Below are 27,545 nucleotides of genomic sequence, written 5' to 3' on the forward strand. Positions count from 1 at the left end.
AAGACTTCCATTCAGTCGCCTCATTACCAGGATTAGGCTCCTTTTCCTCTTTGTGGAGCTGCTCCCTCTGTAGCCGGAGAAATCCCTTTTTTCCTCAAGTTAGCCAGCATATGGCAGCAGCAGACCCAATCTCTCCAGGCCCCCTTTTGTTTATCCTGTTATTGTTGCGGAGCGTAATGACAGTTGTAGGCCGTAGATAGGGGTGGAGGGGTTAGTCTTCCCCAGGGGAGCAAGAGAGAGTGAGCGAGAGAGAGAGAGAGAGAGAACGGGAGTTAGAGAGAGGGAGCAAGGGAAGAGACAGACAGACAGCAGTGTGGATTATGGAAATATGGATTTTTTTTTTTTCCCTTCTTCCTCTCTTCTCTTGCCTGCTCTGCTAGACTAGGGGCTCTAAATAAGCAGAGAACAGACTGGAGGCTGGCACAGAGGGGCGGTGAAATATGAAGTGCAAGGACCTCGGCCCCTGAGACTGCGCTGTAGTCCTGGTCATCTACAGCTGCTATGTGGAGAGGCCAGAGCGGCGGACATTTGAATTGCAGTGAAGCTGTTTTTTGCAAATGAAGGAGACAGATGGAAGTCCGAACTCAGATGTCCACCCAAAACTTCAGAAAAAAATGAATTATGAAGAAATGGCAGGCCGGATGAGGTTTTTGTGTCTACGTTTTATGCCAGTCGTTGAGCTGTTCTCTCAGTGTTCTTTTCAGAGAATTGACTGGTGTTTGTTGGAAGCATTTTAAACCAATTGAAAGCCTTTATAAAGGATAAATTATTGGAAAAATAAGTGTTTGTTAGTTTTGTTAGATTTTACAGAAATTTCCCCATGTTGATGCCAAATGATGGAATCGGTGTCAGTTATAGATCATATTCATTCAGTGAGGCTGGTGACCCTTTAGAAGAAGTCTTATGTGTTAGTCATATGTGTGTTCAGGAAGTTACAGCTAAAATTTCCTGGTGAACTTGGCAGCATGTAGGCTGGACTAGATATGACGTTCTCATGCACTGCTTTAGAGAGTTACTGTCCGGGAGTCTAAGCCTTCAGAAAAGGCCTAATGATTTCAATTTAAATGAATTTTTAGTTCATTATTTATTGTTATCATTATTTTGTTATTTTTCTGCAAGTATTGTAGTAGTGCTCTTATTTAAGTGTTCGGTTTTGGTTGTAAACCCAAAAGTTAAATTTCTGAAATGCCCCTACAGAAAAACGATCTGATCAATATAAATTTATTTCTCCATGGTTTCTAGGTAGATACAGCCAAGTGAGCTCTCTTAGTCTTAGTTAGCTGTCAATTGTAATACCTGTTTTATTGTTCTCTTGTTCCCTAGGCCTCACTATATACCTCAGGAGCTGAACAGAAGGCCTAATGTGTCAGATAAACCACTAACATAGTTAGCCACTGACAGCAGAATCGGCCAATCAGTGTTTGATTTGCAATGGGTTGACCAATTTAGAGAGGAAAAACAGTTACTCTAGGCCTTCTGAGAGTCCTAGATTCATCTCTGACTGTGGATCTGGGTGCCCTGACCAGTGAATTTCAGTAAGACGTTAGAAATGGAAAACTTTGTCCGAAGACTCTTCACTGCAGAAGTGACTGTGAAACGGCTGTAATAGGCATCAAATAAAACTCAGAATGACTCTTACAAGCTTCAAATGTCTGCAGTTAATCTAAAATAGGCAAAAATATATGTAAATTGATGTTAGCTTAGTGCTAATGTACTACTAGAATCTTATAGGGATGCTAGTAGAAAGTAGCATTATTTTTCCCTTGTTTTTTAACCGAGGATAACCACATTTGGTTTCCTAAACAACCTTTTATTGCATAGTTCTTTTAGAGAATCAGTTTTGTTAGATGCTAGTGTGAGGAACGTCTATGTAATGTAAATATTTTATAACAATTACCCTTTACTTCCAAGCCCGTAACCATTTAGGAACCTTTATTTTGTAGCGTTGAATAATAGATGGCTGTGAGTTTGTGTTTGTAAATGAGAGTAGAAGCCCACCAGGTCAGTTTCTTCCTGATGGCAGTCAGTCTTCAGTCCTTAGTGATGCTTCAGCTCCTGAGGCCTGGTCCCCAGAGCTCTACAGAGCAAATATTTGTCTGTTTTTGACATAGTGTTCAATCTCATGCCCCCAGTCTGACACTTCATGATTGGTGGCCTCTTCCTCCCCACACTCCCTTATAGGATGTTGATGAGTACCCCAGGGGACAGCCAGCCAGTGGAGCGTCATGCAGGGGCACGGGGGCAGCCACTGCGGTGATAGCTATCTCTTCAATGCTTTAGCATGGAGGGCATGTGAGAGATAAGCCATGATGGGAGGACAACATGGCAGAAGTTGGAAGGAAGGGAGGAGTAGCAGGGATTCCTTTTTCCCCTTCAGTGCACACAATGACAGCACTTCTGCACGTGGCCCTATAATGTGCATTCCCTCTGTGCCTTGCATTCTGGGGTTGAGCTTTACCCCCTCCTTCTCCAGGCCCTGAATCCACTGAGACCTGCCCAAGCTGTGGGTCACACACACACCAGCCCTAGTGAACTGGCCTTTGTGCTGGCCTTAGCTGTACCCCCTCATCCAGGCCCCAGTGTTGCTCATGTCTCCTGATTACCCTGACCTCAGGGCTAGCATCATGGGTGAACATGAAGTTGGTACAATTTTTGTTTATTTCTTTAGTTGTAACCAGTCAAATGCGCTGGTCATTGTTGTTTTCTGTGTGAGTCTGGGAAACGATAGGCTCTGGTCTACCATCGATAAAGCAGTGGTTATGTCCAAAAATCAAATGTACACAAATTTTCCCCATATGCCTTGGTGTTTGAAGTGTGCTGCTTGAGTTTAGCCTAGAGCACCTGTGCACACGTAACTAGTAAGAATAGAAACCTTATGGCCTCCAGTTAGCATGGTGTAAACTGCATGTCCGTTATCACACTCTTGCATCAAACCACATAAAGTTGATAACTTGCCTTAGGTAGACTGTGCTTGATCTACAGTACTGGGCACAGGTCAAAGACCATCCATCGTTTATTTCATTTTCAAGCCAAACGGCCATAAAGTTTGTTATATATTTTTCATTGTATGAGCAGAAAACGTTTAACAGACAGTTGCACAGATGCCTTACCGACTACATGTCTGTAAAAACTCAATATTCAGTAAAACAGCCTTTGCTGTTATTACAGCTTTAATTTTTTTGGAGACTCTCTTTCATTTTGCTGCAGGGATGTTTTCCCGCACCTTTACAGTTCAGTCTTAGAAGTTGGTTGTGTTTTCCGCTCTTCATGATCCAGGAAATCCCAAACAGATTCAGTGATGTTGAGTCATGGACTCTACTGAGAATACCAGCAGCTTCTTTTTTGGTCTGCCTGGTCTCTGGTCTTGCATGTTTGTTAGGAGTCACATTTTCTCTATATCATTTAAATATATTAGGGAAATATATTTTCTCTCGCTTTATGCAAGTGAACTAATCCTTTTAGAAATATCATGAACAAAGAGAATAAAGGATGATCTCTGGTTTTTGTATACCAATGTAAATTGTATACCTCAGAAGTGTAATAGCATCCACCTTGAAAGTTCATTTTATTTGTCAATTTTTAGGAAGAAAATTGTGTGTATGTGATTTTTGAGCAAAAGGTGAAATTCTCATGTCTCATTTTGAAGATTGAGCCTGTCTTTACTTGCTGCCTTCCAGAATAGCTGCTGAACAATTTAAGATGGATGGTAACTTCATTTTCTACAGTGTTGTAGGTCAAACAATTCCTGCTTTCTGTGGATCTAAGTGCATAAGAAATGTTAGTGGGATGATGGTCTTTTGCCCCGTCTGCCAAGGAGCATTAATATGCCAAAAGTAGATTAAACGATGGATGGTGAAACTCATAAGAGAAGAGAGAGAAAAAGAAGTGAGAGAGTGAAGAGGTGACTCTGCTGCTACAAGTGTGTAGACTGAGAAACACATGCACACACAGAGAGAGAGAGAGAGAGAGAGAGAGAGCGCTCCAATGGGAGATGACAGCTTAAATGCAGAAAATCCCCCAGGCCACTTGGCACTCAATTAATGATGTTTCTGGCTCCACACTTTTGGGGCATATGTGGCTGAATCTCCACTTGGCCCAGATGAATATCAGTTGTATCATAAGAACAAAACCATTCGCCTGTCACTTGCTAATTTATGCAGTGTGGAGAGAATATCTCCTTCTGTGCTTGTCTTTGAAATCAAGCCGAGCCTTGCTGATGGAATAGTTTGCTGGATTTTTATTTATTTTTCTGCTGATTTTAATGTGGATTGAGATCAATTGACCTCAGAATTGGTCCATTTCTGTAACAAAATTTGTTAAAAGGAAATTCAGTATTCAGCTATTTTATTTTTCTCCTAAAATGCTTAATTGCATGATTGTGTTAAGTCATTCAGCGCAGTTTGATGTGAAATGCTTTGTTGTAGAGCATTTTTGCATAGGCACAGGCATCTTCAGAGTTGGTGATTAATTATTTATATCCAAAAGTAATTAGCGCAATGTTTTCTCATGAAAATCTATTGTTATACACACACACACGCACGCAAATATAGCATATATATATAGCTATAGCTACTGAAATGCATTGTTGAGATTCCTTCTGGTGTAGATTCATGGTGACATGCATACTAATAGCACCCCCTGATGGAGACTGCAGTACTCTAAATGAGTGAGTTGTTATAGCAGTCACTCTAGAATTCATCTATAGATACATTTGAAAAGCCTTTTTTTTCCCCCTCTTTTTCCTTCTCATCTTTTTTTTTTAAACTCCTCTGAACCAGTGGGACACTTAAGCTGTGGGGAAAATACTGGACATTTTTCTAATATATTAAGTCACACACTGGGAAACCCACAGCAGAAAGCAGAGACAGCTGGTAATTTACTGCTACCTAACATATATATATATATATATATATATATATATATATATATATATATATATATATTAATTAATATGTGTGTGTGTGTGTGTGTGTGTGTGTGTTTATTTATTTATTGCTGATCCTGTTTCCTGACTGTGGACGGTGATCAGAGGATCTTTCTCTAATTCTTAAGGTTCCAGGGCTAGAGCTAGCTGCTCTAAGGTAATATCCAGTCAAGTAAGCTTGCTTGTTTTACTGCAGCAAGGCAAACTGAGCCATGTGGTGGGTAAAGCTGGCATGACCGTGCATAGCAATAAATAACAGGCACCTTCGTAACAAACCCATTTCCCAACATATTGAGCACGCTGTTTAAAGGTAAATGAGGCCTCTCTATTTCTCTGTCAGTATCCCAAAACAGTGAATATTATCTTTTAAGCATTGTTATAGTCACTTATCAGTCATTAGATATCTGATTACATCTCCCTATTGTCCAAGCTTAGTGAAGGTAGGAAGACAGGAGACTGATGCTATGAATACATAAAATAACAGTTATAAAACAACATGGTTATGAATATACTACCCTTTTCAGGAACAGTGTAATAGTTGTACTATAGGGCATTTTTCTTAAATTAAGCAGAACATAAGGCAAAGTAGTCTCTCAAGAATGCATATTTTTTCAGATTTACTCCTATTTTTCTGTTGTCAACATTGCATGTATAAACTCAGAAGACATATGTAGGTTGACTGGTCTTTTTGTGTGGTAAATAAAATGGGTAAATTTGCATTGTAGACATTAAGTTTCTAAGCATTGAGCCTTTTCACATCAAACCACTTTGAACAACTGTTTACATCTCAACAGTTGAACTGTGCAGAAATTTGGAGAACTTGGTGTAATTCCTCCTCAAGTGTCTTTATGCATATTCATAGCTGTAGCTTCCAGAAGCCAGAAGAGTGCTCATATTTTTTTCCCCTTGAAATGCTGATTGAAAGGAAGAAACACGCTGTCTCCTGTCACATTTGACCACTTTGGAGAGCTTTGAACGGCTATTCTAAAGCTTCTCTGCCCATCTTACCCAGTTTCAGGTCCCTATGGCCCTGTCACAAACTTGTCAGTGCTTTTAAGAGTGGCTGAGGATCAGTACTTCACCTGCTACATTTCCTTAAGCAGTCTCATGAACACAGCCCGTATTTGCGAGCGAGAGAGATGACCTGTGCACTGGCACACCGAATATTAACTTCTTTCCACCTAAGGGTCGGCTCGAGAAGCCGCGAAAACGAAGGAGCGTGGGGAAGGAGAGTGCGAGAAAAAGCAGAAATCGAGCACCTCCCTGCTTCGCTCGAGTCTTTTTCAAGTGAAAATGTAACGCCCAGCGTCAATTTGAAACTGCATCGAGCCTCACACTTCCCCTTTAGCACGTTGCTTTGGTCCATGGGCGAAGTCTACACTTATTAAAGGCGCGTAGCACAGGGTCAAAACGTCAAGCCAGCAGCATACGATTAAAATATAATGAAAGAAATCTCGGTTGGAGGATTGGAAGGTCCAGAGCACACAAAGATTATTTTCCCCCCATTGATCTGCCATTGCATCAGACCGTGGTGTTGAAACGGAATAGAGGTGTGATACTGTATGCATTTAGAGCCGCATCAGGATATCAGACGCTCTAAGTAGAAGTTAACCTTGTGTGATTTTAAGATGGGGTTGCCACATTCTTACCTCTCGTCTGAACTGTTCAGAAATAGAAAACTTTTTAAACTGCAAACTGCAACATCTGTTAACACTGTTAATTGGTCGTTGTAATTTGTATTATAAATGAAGAAGTAGTTACATAATCACAATGTGATGACTACCATGCAATTAAATCATTTGCATATAGCCAGGGTCTTTAATTAAAATTCACTATTTCCCGTTAGAGAAAAATATCCTCAAGCAAAGGTCCAGAACACCATAATGTCTAACTTGCATCGTGGTTCACTGCCATTCACTGTTTACTGAAGTAGCCTAGTAGGTATATCAACATCTTTTTGTAGTCAACAACTGAATTAAGTTGTACTTTGTTTGATTTGACAGTCATATTTCAAGAATATTTGTTGTCAGTTTTCTCTTTTTAGAGCACGTCATGTAAAATAACCTCCCTCTGACTCACTTTCAGAGCTCTCATTGTTCATCGTAATGCACAGATCCAATTGTCAGAGCAGCGTCACATGTGATTTTTACAATGAATGTGATTGGTCTATGAGTTTCCGGGCCACTAAAGCTGTACCATAAAGTAAACTAGCTGACAAAAAGTAAACATTCTTGTATACAGACAATGGGTGTGCCATGTAATCATGGTCTGTAGCATCACTGTAAATGTTTTCCATAACTATTGGCTCCAGTGAACCACTTGGTCTCTTAAAGGCCTACACTTTTTAAGGGAAAACATGAAAACTGTTCCACTGGAAGTGGCTAGAAACAGCACAAACTGCCTTCAGCATGATGTTAGTCAGCAGCTGCGAAATATTAAAACAAAGATACTTCCCTGTTTATTTTGGGTGCAAATTTGCTTGGGTACACTACAAAAGCTCTTATTCCAGTACTCGACCATTATTATTGTTGTTTTAGAAGAAGTGGTTTAACCCGGCAACCAGTAATTCCATCAAGAAAAAAATCCCAAAAAACTATAATAAATAAACAAAATAAATAATGTATATGTTATGTAACGATACATACATTTGCCTTTTTTGCCTGAGCTACATGATGGAAGGCATCAGGTTCCAATGAACTGATGAGGTTTAAAAAAAAAAAACTTGTCAAAGAAAAAAGCATAACTGATATTAGAATGGTAAACAGACAGACAGGTGCAGACAGATGCCTGCTGCCAGTTATTAAACATTGTCTGCGCCGTTATGGTTATTTTTTTGTCAGTGCATTTTGTGTTTGGACTCTTATGATGTAAATATTAATTTTGTAAATATAATATGAAACAAAACAGCAAAAGCTGTCTAATATTAAAGATTTATCTGTAAAATCTGCTCATATCTTTCAGAAATGTTTCATCAGACATGACATAGAACTTTATTCTGTTATGTGAAGCTGATTTGAAACTGAGCCTCATTTGTATTATTTATTCATTCATTCATTCATTCATTCATTCATTCATTTTGCAGTATTTCTGCCCATCACCTGAATTCAGTTCGACAGCTAGATGGAAACTCTGGCTATTGAGTTTTGTTTGGTTTTTTTTTTCTTCTTTCATTGAGTGTTATGTCAGGACCATACTGTGGAATTTGACGGCATCCACCCGTACCTGCCAGTTGTTTGCTTTATAGCTGAAGATACAGGTTGGGGGGATCCTGCTCCATTCATAAAGAGAGATTTAGGTACAACCAGGCACTAATTGATCTGGCAATAATGTGCCCACGGAGGCATTCTTTCAAATAAAATTTTCAGTAACATTTTGTTTGACAGTTGTCATATAAATAATCACAATTAACAATTTGTCTTTTTTGTTCATTATATTTGCCTGTTAAAGTGCAAGCCTAAAGTGACTTTCAAATAGCTTAGTAGCTCCAACATGATGACTGACGTAACTTGAGCTCAAATAAACAAACATTACTCACTGCTTCACTCTAAAAATGTTATCATGAGGCAGAGGTCAGAACTTTTGTTGTCTTTTGTAAAATGTATGTCTCAATAAGTGCGTTTTCTGCTTTCATTTATTTATGTGAATTTGCCTCAACTCAGCACATCCAAATGTACCCAGTTCACATTCTGTTGAATTGCATTACCTTTTTATGTAAAGTTACAACTTTTAAGAGACTTTTTTGGACATCAGCAATATATTTTCAGTGATGTCAGTAAATTGACTTTGCAGTGTACCCTTAGCTAGAATTTCAGGTTACTTCGGTTAGTGTTCTGACTAAGGTAGCACTGGCTTATATGTACAGTATGTCCAAAAGTATCCACCTCTAATTACGTCATTCAGCTACTTTTAAGTTGAGCTCATTGCTTACACGGTTGTTAAAGTGAGTTGCATAATCTTCTTAGAAAAGCATTTCTAATAGAATGGGGTGGTCTGGAGCAACTGTCGGTGATCCTAAGAGAGGGGACAGCAACCCAAATGTTGAGAAGAGCCATTTTGTCCTTTCAACAAAAGTCAAACCACCTTGGGAGCCACATTTTATATCTAATTTATATCCATCTTGGCTGTAAATACTGATGTTCTCAGTGTGTGCTAATGTTATTAGTATAGGCTAGAAAATATAATTACTGAAACCGCAGACTTACTTTGCTCTGCTTTAAGGTTTAGCTCAACTATAGACGCTTTTCTCGCATCTCCACCAGGAAACTTTTCCACAGAAGTGGAATAGTTTCTTGTAAAATGTTTCAGCTTTTTAAGAAGCTGAAATCAGCTCGTCATTCGTGTTCAAATTTTCCTGTTTACCCTTAAATGATGCCTGAGGTGCCAGAATGTAACCGCTGCACTATTTAAGGTTGAACGGGACAATTAGAATAAGGAGCTGGCAAACGATAAGCTAACTTCAGCTTCATGACTTCTTGGTGTTTGACAGTTTCTCTTAGCAGATTAAATTTGCCAGGAAACCAGCTGAAATCATTATAAATGCATATAAGCTTATTCATCTCCAGATTATCTATGTTCGTCTTAAATCTTTCTCTTTGCCTTTTTGTTGTCTACTCACTGTGCTGCTATGTGACCAGCAGTCTGTGCACCAACCTGCAGAGTTAAAGGATGAATGAGCTGTTGTAGGCAGCATTTAAAATGATGTTAGAGCGATCAGCAGAGCTTTATTTTACTGCAAAGGAATGTTACTTCTACCTAAAAGTCTAATTTTGCTGTGGAGCCACAACAGGACAGTAAAACCGCTGCATGTTGCCGACCCCTGGCCTGAAATCACCATGTTCAGTGCCAAGGGTCAGCTAGAAGGGTTTAAACCCCAGTCTCCCCCCTGTACTGGGCTGTGGAGCAATGGAACTGTGTTCCCTGAAGTGATGGAGCTCCACCCAGTAGCTTTAGGATGAGTTGTGTTTGTAATTCAGAACTAATCGATATTCAGGGCTACTTCCTAAAGCAGGTGTTCTCTGTTTAACCAGACAACATTCCTGTTGGACAATCCTAAACTTTGAAGTTATCTAGCTAACTGAAATACACCCACAGTACCTGGGGTTGTGCTTGCTAAATTTCCTTCGGGATCAATAAAGTATCTATATACCTGTCCATCCACCCATCCATCCACCCATCCATCCACCCATCCATCCACCCATCCATCCACCCATCCATCCACCCATCCATCCACCCATCCATCCACCCATCCATTCACCCATCCATTCACCCATCCATTCACCCATCCATTCACCCATCCATTCACCCATCCATCCATCCATCCATCCAAAGCTTTTCCAAATGCGTAGAGGCTGCTACTGCAGCAAGAGACAAACACCTTATGAAAACCTTTATTTCAGAAGAAATGTTGGATGAGCAGGTGTCTATAAATTTTGGAGATATAGAGTATGAGCCTAACACTTTGTTTCCATAATAAGTCAGTCATATATATGTCATAATGTCAGTTGTGGTTCTGTTTTGGAGGCTGAAGATATCGCATGTTGAGTATTAGGCTGAAAATGCTTGTTTGCTGACGGAGGTTTCTCTGTGTCCTGGTAGTCCTGGGCCTCTCTACCTGCATACATTACAGCCGGACTCTCAGTGGCCAAACGAGAGAAAAGACCTAATTGGGTGAGGACAGGCGAGAGGCCAGGGGCTGCAGCATTCATCTGTGGGTGAAACTCTGGGTTAAACATGTCACCAGCACTTCTGTATCATCAGCATAGTGACTCTGCCAGTCTCTCTCTCTCTCTCTCTCACACACACACGCACACACTCTCTGACCCTCACTGCAGACATTCAGCTCCTCAGTGGTGTGTAGACCTGCTGGCTGGCAGAATTTTTAAAGAGCATCAAGGTTTAAAGACTCAAACCCCCCAGAGAGGAATCCCACCAGCTTGAGGAAGAAGAGAAAGTGTCTCTCGCTCTCACGCTCTCGCTCTCTTACTCTCTTACTCTCTCTGTCTCTCTCTCTCTGTCTCTCTCTCACGTGCGCGCACACACACACACACACACAGGCTAAGTGTGTATTTTCATTTTCGGTTCCTTTTTTCTCTCTCTTTGTCACACCTGATCTGTTGTCTTTCTTTCTGTTTTTATCTCTTTTAAACTTAGTCTGTTTCATTCTGTCTTTGTGTCATTCAGTCTTTCTATCTTCCTTCCTGTCTTTCTGTCTGTCTGCTTTTCTGAGTGATTTCTGATCTTTGTCTTTCTCTCACATTTGTTTTCTTCTTTCTTTATCTCAGACTCTCTTCCTTCTGTTTTCTGTACTTTTCTTTCATTCTGTCTTTTTCTTGTGCTTTATTTTCAGTCTTGACTTCTGTGTAACTTTCTGTCTTCCTATCTGTTTTTCTTTCAGTCTGTCTTTTTGTCTCTTTTCCTTCTTTCAGACTTTCATCCTTCTTGTTGTCTTCCACCCTTTCTGGCGTTCTTATGGTGTTTTCGTTAGTTTTTCAATCTTTTTCACTGTCTCTCCATATTCTTTCTTTCTTTATTTATTTCTCTCTCTCTCTCTCTCTCTCTCTCTCTCTCTCTCTCTCTCTCTCTCTCTCTCTCTCTCTCTCTCTCTCTCTCTCTCTCTCTCTCTCTCTCTCGTGTACTGTTTTTCTTTCTCACTCTCAATTTTCCCTTTCCTTTATCTGTCCCAGTCAGTTTCAGTCACTATAACTGTCTTGTTCTCTCATTGTCTTCATCCCCACCCACCCACCCACACCCCAACTCCCCACCCACACCCCACCTCCCAGCAAGCATTGACACTGTGAGGTTGTGTGTGTGTGTGAGTGTGTGTGCGCGTTGTATTTCTCTCTTTTACCTAGTAGTGCTAGCATACGCTGCCAAGTTCCCCCAGCTAGCATCCCATGGCCAAAAAACGCTCTCTTTCTCTCCCGTCTCTCCTTTTTCTCTCTCGCTCTTGCTCTCTCACTGTACTGTCTCGCTGTTCTCATTTAAATATCCCCAGCTCAGAAATGCTCCTGACACCCAGATACACTGTGAGCAAGCCCACTGCTCCAGTCCCCAGATTCTTCCTTCTTTTTCCTTTTTTTCCCCTTCCTTCCCTTCTTTCCTCTTGCTTATGCAGCCCCCTTGTCCAGCCCTGGAGAAGCTGCCATCCCTCTGGGGGGAGTGAAGGAAGGTGGTGATGGAGGTGTGGGGGGGAGGGTAGTTTCTTGTCGATGTGTGTGGAGGTAATAAATGGAAGGTAGAGAGAGAGAAAGCGAGAAATGTGCGCAGGAGAGAAAGAGAGCGCGGCTGTGATTGCAGGGCCTCCGCAGTGGGACCTGGGCGGAATGGAGACTTTGCTGTCTCATTGAGTGATATCCCTGTCTCAACAGTAAATAAATAATGCAGCCCGCAGAGTTCACCCCGTTGCTGCCTCCAGTGAGTTGTAAATGTATTAGCTGCTTTATATTCTTTTGTCTTGGGAAAACGGTTGGCGAGGAAGAAGTGAGGGGGGAAAAGGAAAGAAAGGGTGTGTATATGGGGGGTGAGGAGGAGACAGAGGGGAGGTATACAACCCAACAACAACAACAATAGCAACACACACGTCGAACAGACACACCCCCCCCCCCCCCCCCCCCCCCCCCCCCGCCGATCTGCCTCCCCTCCCCTGACATGCTTTGCTGTAGTCCCCTGATCACCTGGATGAATGGTAATAAAACAGTGAGGGAGGGAAAAAAGGTAGACTAGCACATGCGTACTGCAGGGTTTTAGATTCACTAATGCCGCGAGGAGAGTCGTGGGAACGTTTCGCTCGTTCTTGCTAAGAGGCTGCTGCAAGCCCAATGGCGTCTCCTCTCTCGCTCTCTCTCTCGCTCTCTCTCTCGCTCTCTCTCTCGCTCTCTCTCTCGCTCTCTCTCGCTCTCTCTCTCTCTCTCGCGCTCTCTCGCTCTCTCTCTCTCTCTCTCTCTCTCTCTCTCTCTCTCCCTCTCCCCCACTCCCATCCATTGCGTATGGATTTCTAAACACATGCCCAGAAAGGAATTTGTAGTAAGCACGAGGCGGCACTTTTGCACATTTTGTCTTTCGGCTCTTTTATTTATAGCGTTTAACTACCTTCTCTTCTCCCCTATATAATGTATAAATGAATTTCCTTCAGTTCCTCTCTGAAGAAGTCAAGACTCTGAAATCTGTTTGTCACTTTTGAGGTTTTTAGTAGGGATATACAATCATTGTTGTGATGTTTCGATTTGACTGATATTTCAAATCAATATTTGCTTACAAATGTATTGGGCTGTGAATGTTTAAGAGATGCTGGGATACTCTACTTCTATCTACTAAAATATCTACTTTTCATTATTTTAACTATATAACCTTATTTTATTTTTACTCCATAAGCATACCTTTACTTTATAACATTACATTTTATTTCTAAGAATAATCTAGGTGAGTCTGTGCCATCTTGCATAGTGTTAAAGCAGTAGCTCAGTATTATGTTAAAACGACTCTCTGGTCAAAATAAAACATTACCATTGCTGTGTCTGTTGTAAATAAGTCAACTCATTTCACAGCAAGGTGGCAGTAGTTTTTAAAGTGAGATTTTCTGGTATAAAACCCCTCCTCTGGTAATGTATCTTGAAGGTAATCTCTGAAAGATTATTTTAGGGTACATATTTGGTGCTCACTGGCTATTTCCTCAGCTGAAATGTTCCCCTGAACAAAAAAAGGTTAATGACTATTAGAGATTAATGCTATATGAATAGTTCTAGCGAGTGGGTGTATGCATAGGCCTCCTGATCATTTGGCAGGTGTCACAATTTGTTGAGTGCCTTGGGGATTCCGATTGGTTGTGTTGTGCATTTGTGTAATGCATGCTGGTGAGATTTTGTCAAGAGTGATGCAGTGTTGCAGTACAGAATACCATGTTAAGCGACAAACAACATTAAGTACAAGTTTTAGGCTGGAATGCCCCTTTAAGTATTCTCACAGACTTGTAGAAATGTAGTTTTGATTTAGCTGTGTACAGTAATGTACTTTGTAAAGCTCTTTGTACTTTATAAGCAGACTTTAGACATTTAGAGTAACAGGAAAACTGTAAATTTGACTTGATTTATATGTAACTCCACCAGCAAAGGCTGGCTAACTATCAGAAAGCAAGTAGCTGGTAGGAATGAGTGAATCAGTACCAAAATATTGATACACCTTGTCTTAAAATTTCCATTTGAGAATCAATCTTCACTTAAAATATAACATTGTTGATATGGAACGTTTTATCTTTTTAAGATTTATTCTCTGTGATGAAATGTGTGCTTGATGCCACCTGACCATAATTAAATATATTTCAAATGAATTTATTGTTAGTGCTTCAGCTTATGAAAGAATTAGATTAATCTTTAGATTAGTCTTTTACATACGCTACTCACAAAGTTAGGGATATTTGGCTTTCGGGTGAAATTAGTTGATAATGTAAAAAGTTCACACTGCAGTGATATTATATCATGAAAGTACAGCATTAAAGTAGAAGCATGCAATGGTGATTTCCTCATCTCAAACAATTTATTGAAACAAAAGCCATTGAACATCAATTACAGCTTGACAACGCTGTCTCATGCTGTTCACAAGTCGACTCGTCTGCTGAAGCATGACCTCCCACTCTTCTTGAAGGGCAGCCCTCAGGTCATTGAGGTTCTGGGCTACAGAGTTACGAGCCTCTATACTGCGACTCAGCTGATCCCTAAGGTTTTCTATGGGATTCAGGTCTGGAGAAAGTGCAGGCCACTCAGTTTGAATACTCCAGTCTCCAGCAGCCATTCTCTAATGACGCAACCTCGATGAGCTGGAGCATTGTCGTCCATGAAGATGAAATTAGGCCTGTGTTATTCATGCAGAGACACAATGACTGGATGAATGATGTAATTCGAGTAGTATGGGCTTGTCACTGTTCCATTCACAAAGTGTAGGGCAGTTCTGTATTGACTAGACACACCTGCTCACACTGTAACACCACCACCACCACCACCTTGCTGTTAAGCTCCTTGTGAGAGAACAGCAAGTTGTGCAAAAAGTACTGAAACATTGAACACTTGGACATGTGCATTCAAAAGTTTTAGAGAATGTCACATTAAGTTCACCTGTAAAGGTTAGAGTGCTTTTTAGGTTCATCCTGAAATTTTCCCATATATCCCAAACTTTTTGTGAGTAGTGTAAGTTTTGTATGATTTGTTTTAAAAATGATGAAATAAAGAACTAAAACGATATGAAGTCTGGACTGGGTTTAAAGGAGCCAGCTTTTAAACTCATTTTAGTTCCTGATAAACTCATACATTGTTTTATTTCAGAAAAAAGTATTCATTGAAAGAAAGCATGAAAAGCATATGAATGACAGAAATGCTCTTTTAAAGGGACTAATAATAAATGTTTACTCATTTTCAACATTTTATGCATTCAGGCTTGGGGTGGTCCCTCTAGTCCACTGATCAACTGATTGTAGCATATTTAGTTTAGTGAGACTATGAAAATCTACCAGTCACATTTATTTTGTTATTTATGCGTTGTTTGTATTTACAAAGCTGGAGACATGGCAACTGTGAGTACCTTTGTAACCTTTAATTGTATATGTTTATGAATGTAGTGAAAGGAATAAAATGGCAAAATATTAGCACAGTATTCCAGCTATGCACAATTAATACATCGTCAAATGCCAGTTTGAAATATGAGTCAAATCTAAACATGTGTCCTATACTGATTTTTTTTTTTTTTTTTTACGTATCTTCTGATACTGAAGTAATCATGCTAAATTATAGCCAGTCTAGTGTACTAAAAATATTTAACATATATGTTGGTTTAGAGTTAATCTTCTGTCATGCTTTGCATTTACATTGATTTCAAAGCACATTGAATTTACAGCAAAGCCAAGATTATAGTGTCTGTAATGTTTCCTTTAAATATTCTGTAAAAACCCAAGCTGTATCCTGTATCCACAATGTTAATTATAGACATGTTAGGCTTAAATCCAGACTCCCCCAGGTGGATTATTAGGGCCTACCATGTCAAGTAGGAATTTAATCATTTTTTTACACACAAAAGTGACTCAATACAATACAATTTTTTGTTTGCCATATTGGAAACGGAACAATACGGATGCACTGATCCTTTAAAAAACATTTTTCACTGTATAAATCATATTTTTGTATGTGCCCAAAGAGACTTTGTTACTGCTATTGATATTCAGATTCTAGCATTGACATCACTCTCTGTCATATCACCAAAGAAATCAGCAGTATTGCCCGTCCTCAGTAGCAGGGCCAATACGGGGGGCGGCCATGACAACTTCGGAATGCGGTGAGCAGACGAGTTTATTTACGCCGGGGCTGGCGCCATATGCACGGCGAGGAAAGCGAGGCACAGTGGAACATATTGGAGAGCGCCTATGGCAGTTAATAATAGTAGCAGGCACATACGGTAGCGCTGAGCATGCTTGTGTGTGACACTCTTATTTGTGTGTGTATGTATATATATATATAAATAAAAATGTATTTATTTATTTATTTATTTTAAAGCAGTCATACAGGCCAGTCACAGGCCACAGCCGGACATGGCACGGGTAGTGTTGCCTCTGCCAGCTCTCCTCTTCTCTCCTCTCCTGCCAGAGTCTTCAATCTCTTTTGCTATCTGCGATTTCACTATGTCGTCCCCCCCGTCCCACGGCACACCACAACCACCTCTGTCACCAAACCTACACCTCCTACTGAGCCATACAACAGACAGTCATCAGCTCTGCACTCTCCCGCACAAATAAAAACACACATGCACGGATACACGCACCAGCGCCACACCCTCCCTCCGAGTGGTGGCAGCTTTCTATATTTATTTATTTATTTATTTATTTATTTATTTGAGTGGTAGGGGATCACTGGCAGTTCCCCATGGCTAAGCTGTGGTGCAGGTCTGGCCAGACGTGGCTAACCCATATGGCGCTGGGCAAGCTGTGGAAATCCATATGCTGCTGGTGCGGGGCCTCTCCCTGTGGGGCTGTGTGGGGAGGTAAAGCCCTTAAGGCCGCTTCCCCTCTCTCCCCTCCGCAAACTACTCCAATCCCCACTGCCGATCAGCCATTGTCCCGGCAATCTGGCAGCACCTCCAGCCCCCTCCTGCACCCCCCTCCTGCACCCCCCTCCTCTGCTCCACCTTGCCAGTGGATGAAGTTAATGGTAGCTAATTATTTAAGCTACTGATAACCCCCCCCCCCCCCCCCCAGCTAGCTCAGGCACTGTCTAGCTTAAGTGCCGCTCATGTCAACAGATTTATTTCATTAACTCGTTCAATTGCCTTCTTTGGCAAACAGCTTATTTGTACTAACACACAGAAAGAAGTGTGTTGTAACATCTCATTGGGATATTTACTTATCGTTTCAATTCAGTGTTCAATGAGATTTTAACTGAGCCAAAAAAGCTTTCCTGATTCTAGCTGTGTCATCAAACCTAATAGAGCTGCTCAATACATCAGTTGCAGGGATGGAACCATGTGGCATATTGTATTTTACTAAACTGTATCACAGTATTTCATATCATTGTATTGTGATAGCTTGTGGCTAGAATGTTAGCTTGGGACTTATATATTAGCTTGTGGCTGGAGTGTTAATTTAGGACACTAACACAGCTTTCGTGCTAAATATTGTACTTTTTTGATGATGTTGGAAGCTCTAATAAACTGAATATGGAAACATTAATGTAAGGCGCATTTTCTGTTTTTGCTTTGTCAATCTGAGTATGAATTTTGTTAATCGTTAAACTGCTAATCATTTCAATTAGGCCTAGTAGCCTTTTAGTTGCACGAGGTTACAATATGCAAATGAACTCACTAACCAGTTTCATTGTTTTTACTGTGTGCCGTGAGTTTAGTGGTCGATCAATAATTCCAGAGGGGGGGGTGATGAATAGGGGTATTCATGCAATCCATCAAAAGTAAACGATGTTGATCAGTCTAATGCAGGCCAATCTTAGTCTGTGTTGTTAATGTGTTGCGTATTGCAAATAGGGATGCATCAATATGGAAATTCTCTATCAGAGTTTTTATGGAGACATCTGGTGATGCTTATTCGTAAACTTTTAACAAATGTGGAAATTGAGACTAAAACCAGCTGGATTAGCATCGCAGAGGAATAGAATATTTATTTCTGTTGGGTTACAAATGCAGATATTTTTGTGCAAATAGCCCTCTCTAATCGCAAGGTCTGCGATAGAATCACAGTACTAGCGTTCTGTCCGAGTGCTACCTCTTCCAGATTTAATTTTGATGTGTTCTCTTTTTCTTTTAGGAAGTCCTACAAACTGTGCCCAAGTTCTGTTTCCCATTTGATGTGGAAAGGTAAGAATTCCCTCTCATTGTCCCTCTAACCGCCAGCAGTTATGTTTTTTTCTTCTTTAAATATGCAATAACCAAGTGTAAACACCTACGAATAGCATGCACAGCAAACACCTGCATGTACGCACGTTGGGTAAATGAATAACGGGAAGTGCCATGCACCCCGTTCCCCCTCCTTAATCACCTGACCCTACTCTAAAACCCATATATTGAAACTAACCAAAAAAACCTACAGAGGCCCTCACCTCTGTAAATAAGATTGTATGTTTGCATGTCACTGTTGGGTCCTCGGGGACGTAGTGGGGGCCCGATTCTCACAGCAGCGGAGTGTAGAGTAGACTTGCTTGTGGAAATAGAAATGTGAACAGTGCTTTTGTATAGTCTATAGGTAGTGGGGGTGGGGAAATGGCTTTCTGCTGAAGCTTAACTGCTGCCATCTAGTGTTGAAGCGCACACTGATTCTGCTGCTCGGCCACAGTTGTAATTCAGCCATTCGAACTATAGTATCTGTTCTTTTCAAAGAGAAGCAGTTTTCCCTCTTTCACTTTTACACATATACATAATGGACCTTGTGCTAAGCCATGGGCAAACAGACCTGTCCTGTAAGGCGCATAATGCTTATAATGCACATAATGGCAAAATCAGCTGGAAGTTACTACGTCAGCACACAAAGCTGTTTTGTCTGTAGAGCAGCAGGACTGTTCAAATAACCTACACTTGTAGTTTTAAAAAATGCTGCTGTTTCTTTTCTCTGTTTTTTTTTAAATGAAAAATTTAGTCCTATAATGATCCATAGCTGAGCAAAGGTTAATGAAAGCTTAGACTGAACACCCACCCACCCTTTGAGTTTCTTGCAATTAGTTTAAAATATGAGTCAACATGTTCTAAAGTCACTCCTGAGCAGGACGTCTCATTAGCTCGTACAGTGCGCTGGGCCGTTTTTGAAGCACGCTCATGCGCTCTCTTCTGTGTGCTGGTTGCAGAGTGTCCCAGAATCAGGTGGGTCAGAACTTCACGTTCGTTCTCACCGACATCGACAGCAAGCAGAGGTTCGGCTTCTGTCGCCTGACCTCCGGCTGCAAGGTGTGCATCTGTCTGCTCAGGTGAGTAGCCCCACTTCTTTCTCACGCTCTCTAAACTCCTGCGGTGCTGCTGTAGAGCCTTTTTTGTTGTTGTTGTTGTTGTTGTTGTTTTTCTTTTTCTTTTTTTTGTTGTACCCAAGCAAAGGTTATTTTTCACAATGAAAGGTGCATCTTGGAAGATTAAATATCTGTAAAACAGTGGGAAGCTTTGTATTAATTTGAAGGAATGAAACTTTTTTCTGAAAAATGCAGCTCGTGTTGGATGTTACTGGTAAACTTTTAAGTGTAGAATTTTCAGAGATTTTTTTACAGAATTATTTATTTGGTTTTCAGTCTTGCACGAGGGTAAAAATGTTATATTGTGAGGTAATTCAAATTTCATTAATGATCCATGCTTACAACAGACTGCGCTTTTGTTTTTCATGTGACTATGACAACTGAGAAAATGAAACAAAATGCTAAATTATTCCAAATAATTTTACAAAGTAGAAGCTAAGCAGGAGAATGCAACGCTCCAAAAAAAGCATTTACTCCTGGAATTTCTAAATACACAATTAGAAATTCTCAGCAAGGTTTCTTCTCATTTTATTCTGCTAAAATGACTGCGTGATATTGATGGACAATTGCAGGTTCATCATAGACTTGATGAGCTGCTGTCGAGATCTTTCCTCCTCCCACCCCGGTCTGGATGGCCTTTGTTTTTTTGTTTTTTTCTTTCTTTCTTTCCACTCGTTATTCGGCTACTGGCACAGAAGCATGCCAGAGACGCTTCGCCGATAATTATGCATGAAGCCTCACTGCCAATTAGCAGAAGTCTCCCCTGTCCTTCTCACTGAGTTTTACATGCTAATTCATTTGACATATGATGTATAAAATTCATTATGCATTCTGAGTAGTTTGCATGGCTTACTTCATTCATAATAAGAAATGCATTGAAAGTTTTTTTTAAATAAAGGTCTCAGAGTTCTTTGTTTGCATTGAGAGGGAGAACTGACTAATAAAAAAAACCCTTGTTTATAATTTTGTGTTTAGATTGTTTATTAGAAATAAAAAAAAAATGTAGGCTGCTGCTGTGGGAAATTTAGGAAAGGGAATTTTTATTTTTTTTTAAATAAATATTTCAATATTGTTATGAAGTTTAATTAAATATTAAAAACAGTTCTGTTCAAAACTAGAAAAGGGGAAAAAAATGCGCAATAAGCTCAGCGAATAAATCACGTTTCTTCAAAAAGATACTTCTTCGAGCTCCGGCTCTGCGCTCGAATATGAAGCAAAGTAATTAAAACAGTTTGTGTCCACGCGATAGTTGAGGTGGTGGGACCATAAAATTGTCACCTATGCTTACATGAGGAAGTAGTCTAATGAGAAGGACAGTTTTATGTGGTCAGGCCTTTGTAGCGGAGTGTCTGGAGCCCAGGCCAAAAGGGCAGGGTTCCTTTAGGCCAAAGCGCTTTTAAAAGCAGAAGGAATCCTTTTTACGCCCCCTGTACTCGCCCCTTAGTCACTCTGGAGCAGAGCAAGTCATAGCCTTCGCATGTCTCGGAGGCCCAAAGTGGAAAAGGCCTGCTTTATTCGATGGCTCAGACTTATGACTCGCTATCGTGATATAAAGGCTTTCTACTGTTACTGGTCACTTAGCAGCTTGGACAGAGAATAATTCATTTTCTTTGCTTAACCTTTAATATAGGGGGAAAAAAGACAGGCTGTAATCATATCGCAGTCTAAGCTGCTTACAAGGTGCAAGCTGTCTTAGGTAATGCACCAGAGCAGTTTAATTTAAGTTCTGTGATATATATTATATCTAATGAATGGAGACCCACAGGTCTACGTTAGCATGTATTTTACTTGGATGTGCAATATATTATACATGTATTTAAGCCGTTGCGTAGTCACTGTATTTTGTGGTAAGGCAGGTGTTGGTGTAATACTTACGAAGGCTGGAATCAGCTAATTTAGCAAATGCGAATTTACAGTTTTATAGGCACTTTCATATCAAAACTTTGTAATGTTGATTTTTGGAGGTTATTTGAGATTATTTTTCTTTCCATTGAAAACAGCTGCGCTGCACAATAGCCCTTCTATAGTAAAGATATAATGGTTTGTCACAGTATATCTCTTAGTTATGTTGCCTAAAGTGCTCTTTTTTTCCAACATTGCAGGCCAGTTTCCGTCATCGCAGGCCAGACTGCAGATGCAGTTAACGGGCCGGGGCTAACGTGGGTGAGGAGTTGCGAGTGGGCCGCAGATTAGCTGGTTTACTTTGCGAGTAGACGTACCACTTTGTAGCTAAGAGTTTAAAGGGGCCGGCGAGATTGCTTTGCCCTAGCACAGTTTAGAATGATGAATGTTCTCTATTGGAGGATTTGTCAAATACAAACACATTTTTACTCACTAACCATGAAGAGATTGGAGGAGTTTGGTGGAGGTGGGGTGCTACCTCTCTTCCAAGTTATTTGAAGGGTGGACGAAACGAGTATCAAAAAGTGGTGTAATTTCAGTTTATTACGTTGAAATAAAACATTGTGTTGGGAATATGTGAAAGGTATTTCTCCCTGGATATCTTGATGAGCTAAGGTTCGCTGCTCATACTGCAATAATTTATTTGGCTTTAAAACAAAAGATTTACAGTCTCCCTCATTTAGGAGTATAATGAGTGTTTGGGTTCTTCGAGGCCTGTCGAGCCTCTCTGACAGCAGGCACTCCTATTTAAATCCCCTTCACAAGTGAAAAATGGAGGATTAGCATCCAGGAGCCTTGCATTTTAAACAAAGAGAGCGAGGGAGATAACGATTGGCTTTGCTATGCCAGGCAAACAGGCTTGTTCAAGGTGTCAGTCGATTGCGATATGCTAAACGATGTGTCACGCTGACCAAAACGCAGCAGGAGCCTGTTTGTACATATTTAAAGTAGGGATGGTCAGTATGATGATATGTTAGTGTTATCAAGATAAAGTGAATAAGTGTGTGATTGGTATCAAGACTTCTAGACACATGTAATAATATTACATTTAGACCAATTACAGAGATCCTGTAAACAGCAATCAGTGGAGTATAACCTTCATACAAGTAGCTGATTGGATGACATCTTAATTCACTGATTGGATCAGAGATTGATTTTATAGTTTTGCAAATGCTGAATTAAAAAATCACTGTAGTTTTTTGTAGCCCTTTTTAAAGTGAGGCACTACTGTCTTTCTCACTTTGTGGACACAGTGTCAAGTATCATAGTATATCATAGTATTATATTATACTACATGGCCCACCCTTAGCATATAGGCTATTGGTTGTTGGTTTTTTTTTTTTGCATAGGCATATTTCATTTAGATCGTGTGACCTGGTTTAGGAGAATCTTCCTTTGGATGTCAAAATATTGGCATGTTATGGGCTGATTGTTTCAGGTTAATGGTCATTCAGACTTCTAGCTCTTGCGCTTGAGCGCACTTGCCTGGGAACGGCCCTGTCATTGGCCTCCTCTGCGGATTTAGCAATATGAAAATTTGCATTACGTTCACTTTATTGTTTTTCTTGTTGTCTGTTAATTCCAGTCTGCCGGAGCGCTCACTGACCCATGCAAAGACGAGGGAGGGGGGGAAAAAGAGAACTCTCATCATCCCACTGTCTATGCTGTAGCTCAGTGAGAAATCAAGTATACAGAACCTGTTCTATGAAGAAAAGAGGGAAAAAAACAGGCTGCGTTACATTATTCAACTTTTCTGTCACCCATTAATTAAAACCTCTCATTCTTTTTTAGCCACGTCTATGCAAATGAAGGTAATGAAGCATTTATGACGATTAGACTCTGCAGCCCAGTGTACAAAGTGATGTAATCGGCCTCAATTAAGTGTGAGATTTCAGATTGAGTCAAAATGCAATGTTGAAATCAATCCTAGCATAGCTGTCTGTCTGTGTGTCTGTCTGTGTGTCTGTCTGTGTGTCTGTCTGTGTGTGTGTTTGTGTCTTTTTTTTTTTCATTAGATTGCATAACAAAATAAATGGTGTGTGTTCTTGCAACCTCTAAGCCAAAACAAAATGTTGGCCCTGTTCCATCTCCAGGATCCTGTCAACTTTGCCAACAATCTGTCAAGCTGAACAAAAAACACGATGTTGCGGATACATGATACTGTATCTCTTGGCGAGGTATGGTGTGATTAGTTAAACCAGAGATACAGTATAATTTATTATTTTTTCCTTTTTTTTATTTTTATATATTCAGTCTATATTTTTTTTAACTAATCAAGTGGCTGAAGTATGATGCCTGGTGCATCTGGGTGCAGCATGCTTGTAAACCATTGCATCCCTCTTTTTTTTCCCAATCCCCCGTTTATTACAGGCTACAGTGGTTCAGTCATGTTTTTGTTGAAGAAACCAAATCCTTTTATTTATCCTCCTTTTCCGCACTCCTCAAAGTGCAGCCTCGACTGGAATGTTTAAAATGCGGGTCCCGGCGAGTACAAAGAATGTGATAATAGGGGATGGTGTACTGTAGCTTAGAACACTGGAGGAAGCGCAAAGCCACTAGGTTAAATGTCAAGGTGAGGGAGAGACGGTGTTAGTGGGAGAAAGTGATTTCAGACTGTTTGTTTGGGGTTTTTTGGGATGATGGTTATTTCAGTTTTTATCTGATTTTCTAATCTGTCTTATTTTTAAAGGTCAGAGCTGTTGTCTAGTGTCACTTTATATTTGGGTTGTCATAATACTATCAATACAAAGTGTAGTATCACAATGGTCGACACTGTGGCAACAAGATAAGCACTCCTCACTGTCTGAACACCAAATGTTTATGAACTGGACTGAACGCAAAAGAAATAAGATTTTTAGTGAATTAACACATTTTTTTTTTATTCAAGCTCTTTTTATCCGTACAAAACTTTTCAAATGCAGGCAGAATTCAGTGCCAACTAGAGACACACCACGGTGGGATTTGTACGCCCAATGTAACCGATAATTAATAACTTTTTGTGGCCGGAGTAATGTTAGTTTTAGATTACTTTATGTTGATATTCTACATAAATTAGTTGACATGGATCAAGTAACAGTTCCTAAAAAAATAAACAGCAGGAATATGTAATCAATTGACAAAACCAACTAATAAAGATCAACATCATTACCTATAAAAATTCATATCCTGCCCATATAGCTGAAGCCTACACTGTAGACTCACCCCAGCTACCACTAAATATGTCATTGTATATATTGAAAGACTGAAGATAAGCTAAATATCAAAACATTAAAAAGGCTAATGGGTTTAGCTGATTATTATAGGATACAAAATCCTATAGAAAATGAAATTGTTTACTTTTAGTCAACCTGCCCCAGGACTGCACATGTAAATCAACCATCCGGCTAAATCAATTCAGTCAATTTTGACTGAATAAATAGTATCTCTGTACAATAAACAAATGAATGAAGTGAACAGAGTAAATGTAATGTCTTCTCTATAAATCACAAATACAAACTTCATGTTACACTGGTTGTCCTCGCTGAACTGAACCTCAGTCCTTAATGAGAATTTTGTTAGTTGATCTCCATTATTTCACTTATTTTTCTCTCTCTCTCTCTCTCTCTCTCTCTCTCTCTCTCTCTCTCTCTGTGTCTGTCTGTCTGTCTGTCTCTCTGTCTCTCTGTCTCTCACACGCGCTCACAAACACACATATATGTGTGTGTGTGTTACTTTGGTGCAGGCTTCTTTAAATCTACGAAAGTACTGTTGGACTGTTGTTTATTGTTGTTATTATTGAAATGCATTGAATAAATATTAAACATTAGTTACTTTGTGTGCATTTTCTGATTATAATCTGATTCTTTGTGTCTCTGTGTTCTTCTCAGCTATCTCCCATGGTTTGAGATTTACTACAAGCTGCTAAATACCCTAGCAGACTACTTAACAAAACGCCAGGTAAGTTTATACTGTTGTCTTCAACAAAAATACACATTGCGGTCGTTCAGGTGTGTTCTCTGAAAACTTCTAGCAGTGCTGTTATTTTTTTTTTTTCTGTCTTTCTCTCTTTGGAGCCACAGTGTGCGCCACACTCTGGTCACTTTCTCACATTGGCACTCTGAAATGCTAATGAGAGCTTTAAAAACTTTTCTGTGTGATGCCAGTGCTTCATGTGGCTGGCTAGAGCACACAGAGCCCTCTGCTGAGCAAACTGCTAATGTCACAAATGTGAAAATTACCCTGCTTCCCTGCAACCGGCGCCGGGACTAAGCTGCAGCCGAGAAACCAAACTCAGTTGTTACATGGTGAAGTGTGAAGAAAGAGGAGAAGTAAAAGACAAACATCGCTGCACGGCTAATCCGGGCCAGTTAGTCAGGCAGCACTAGCTGGCACTCGCGTTTCGCTTTGCTGTGTTGTTGACTTTTAACAGACTGAACATCGAAACAGGAAGTCAATCCTCAGTGATTTACTGGAAAACAAATCGCCGGGAAATGCACCGTGCCAAACCCTTTTGTTGTTCTTTTTTCCTCAAAAAGTGCACAGTATAGTATAACTGCGCGCACACACACACACACACACACACACACACACACACACACACACAGAGAGAGAGAGAGAGAGAGAGAGAGAGAGAGAGAGAGAGAGAGAGAGAGAGAGAGAAGGAGTTTGGGGAAGGAAAACATGGGGCTGAAATATGCAGCTTACATGAGGAGACAAAGGGGGAGCGGGGTCTTAAAGAGTTAGCGTTTAGCACAGAGGGAGATTGAGGAAGTTGGAGTTGCTGTATCAGTGGGCTGTCAGGCAGCAATGCTTAGCAGAGCTACGGAGAGAGAAGTGAAGGGGACGAAACCTCCTCACAGTTAACACAAACAGATCACAGGCTAAGTACACTGGGAGGCACAGAGAGCAGAGAAGCAGCAGTGCACTGCTCCACATCATCAAGCCACCCACAACGCAAGCACTTCTTCGTCTGTCTCTCTATATCTGTTTATTTATTATTTGAGCAAAAGGTTAACTGCACTTATTTATTTTTTATATTTAATGTATTAAATAACGCATATCAGACCACATTTCTTTTTCTGCATTTAATGAAGTTCATATTTACTTACCTACGATTACAAAAGATTAACTGCTCCTGCGTATTATTTTCACATTTATTGCGTTCTGTAATACATACCAGGCACTTTATCAGTCTTTCTTTCATTTGCATACACTTCTGTTTCATGATGTATATCAGCCTCTTTATCAGATTTACTGCTTAATTAGTTTTTCACTTAACTAAAGGTGAACTGTGCTTAATTTTTAAAATGATTATTACGTTTCATAATAATTATCAGATTTTTTTTATACATATCTAAATTTTGTTCATACATTCATTCCAGAAAAGGGTCACTTATTTACTTGTTTGTTGTTTTCATATTTATTACAATTATTACACTTTATCAGTTTATCCCTTTTATTTTTTGTTTTCATATGTGTTGCATTTATTACACTTAATAGCTTATTTATTGACTAACATATTTACTTATTTATTTATGAACATTAACAGCACTTATTATTTTTACATTTATTTTATTAATACACATTAAATATAATCAGTCTTTGATTGTATGCTGGTTTGTTTGCCAAAACGTTAATTACTTATTATTTATTTTGTATTTTTTTTCTGACCTTTTATCTTTTATTATCATTTATTACTTCTGTGTTTTTCCTACACTGTTATTCATTTACTTTTATTATATTTTATGATAAATAATACAGGATATAGGAGGAGGTTACACTGAATGAAAGAATTTAGTTTGCAGCAAAGTAAGAAGCCTATGCAGTGTGCTAAATGACAGGGTGTGTGCGGTGAGTGCGTGTGTGCGGGGGTGCGTTTGTATGTAGCCTGGCGTGGCGCGTGAAGCCGAGGTTGACTGACGAGGGAGGACAAGAGCGATGACGGTTTAAGGCGAGGGGAAATGAAGTGCTTCCCCGGGCTGTGTTACTGACCATGCGTGTGAGCATCCGGCCTATCGTGACAGCAGCCTGAGCTACACTGATGCACGCACGCACACAAATACACACCCAGCAAAGTCCTCACAAACAACTGATCAAGAAGAGCCTTAAACAATTTACTGCAACAAAGACAGCAACAACACATAGTGCACCTCTTGTTTTGTCCAGCCTTATTTCTTTGCAGCAGCAGAATTGCCCTTCTACAGTTTGTGGAGTTAGACAGAGTAAATTTTGCCCTCGTCAGAAGAGCTCGTAAAAGGCCAGTGTTA

At 40.1% G+C, this 27,545-nt stretch overlaps 1 protein-coding gene across 2 annotated transcripts in view; it reads left to right on the forward strand.

The window, feature by feature from the left end:
* The window catches only part of dennd1b (DENN/MADD domain containing 1B), a 126,545-nt gene that overhangs the window by 35,802 nt on the left and 63,198 nt on the right, over positions 1–27,545 (forward strand). For both annotated transcript variants that reach the window (XM_037545298.1, XM_037545299.1), the window contains exons 4-6: positions 18,213–18,262; positions 19,243–19,362; positions 25,167–25,236. In XM_037545298.1, the coding sequence (XP_037401195.1) occupies positions 18,213–18,262; positions 19,243–19,362; positions 25,167–25,236 (240 nt within the window). The remainder of the gene's footprint in view (positions 1–18,212; positions 18,263–19,242; positions 19,363–25,166; positions 25,237–27,545) is intronic.

Source organism: Pygocentrus nattereri, chromosome 15, assembly GCF_015220715.1.
Source record: "Pygocentrus nattereri isolate fPygNat1 chromosome 15, fPygNat1.pri, whole genome shotgun sequence".
NCBI lineage: Eukaryota > Metazoa > Chordata > Actinopteri > Characiformes > Serrasalmidae > Pygocentrus > Pygocentrus nattereri.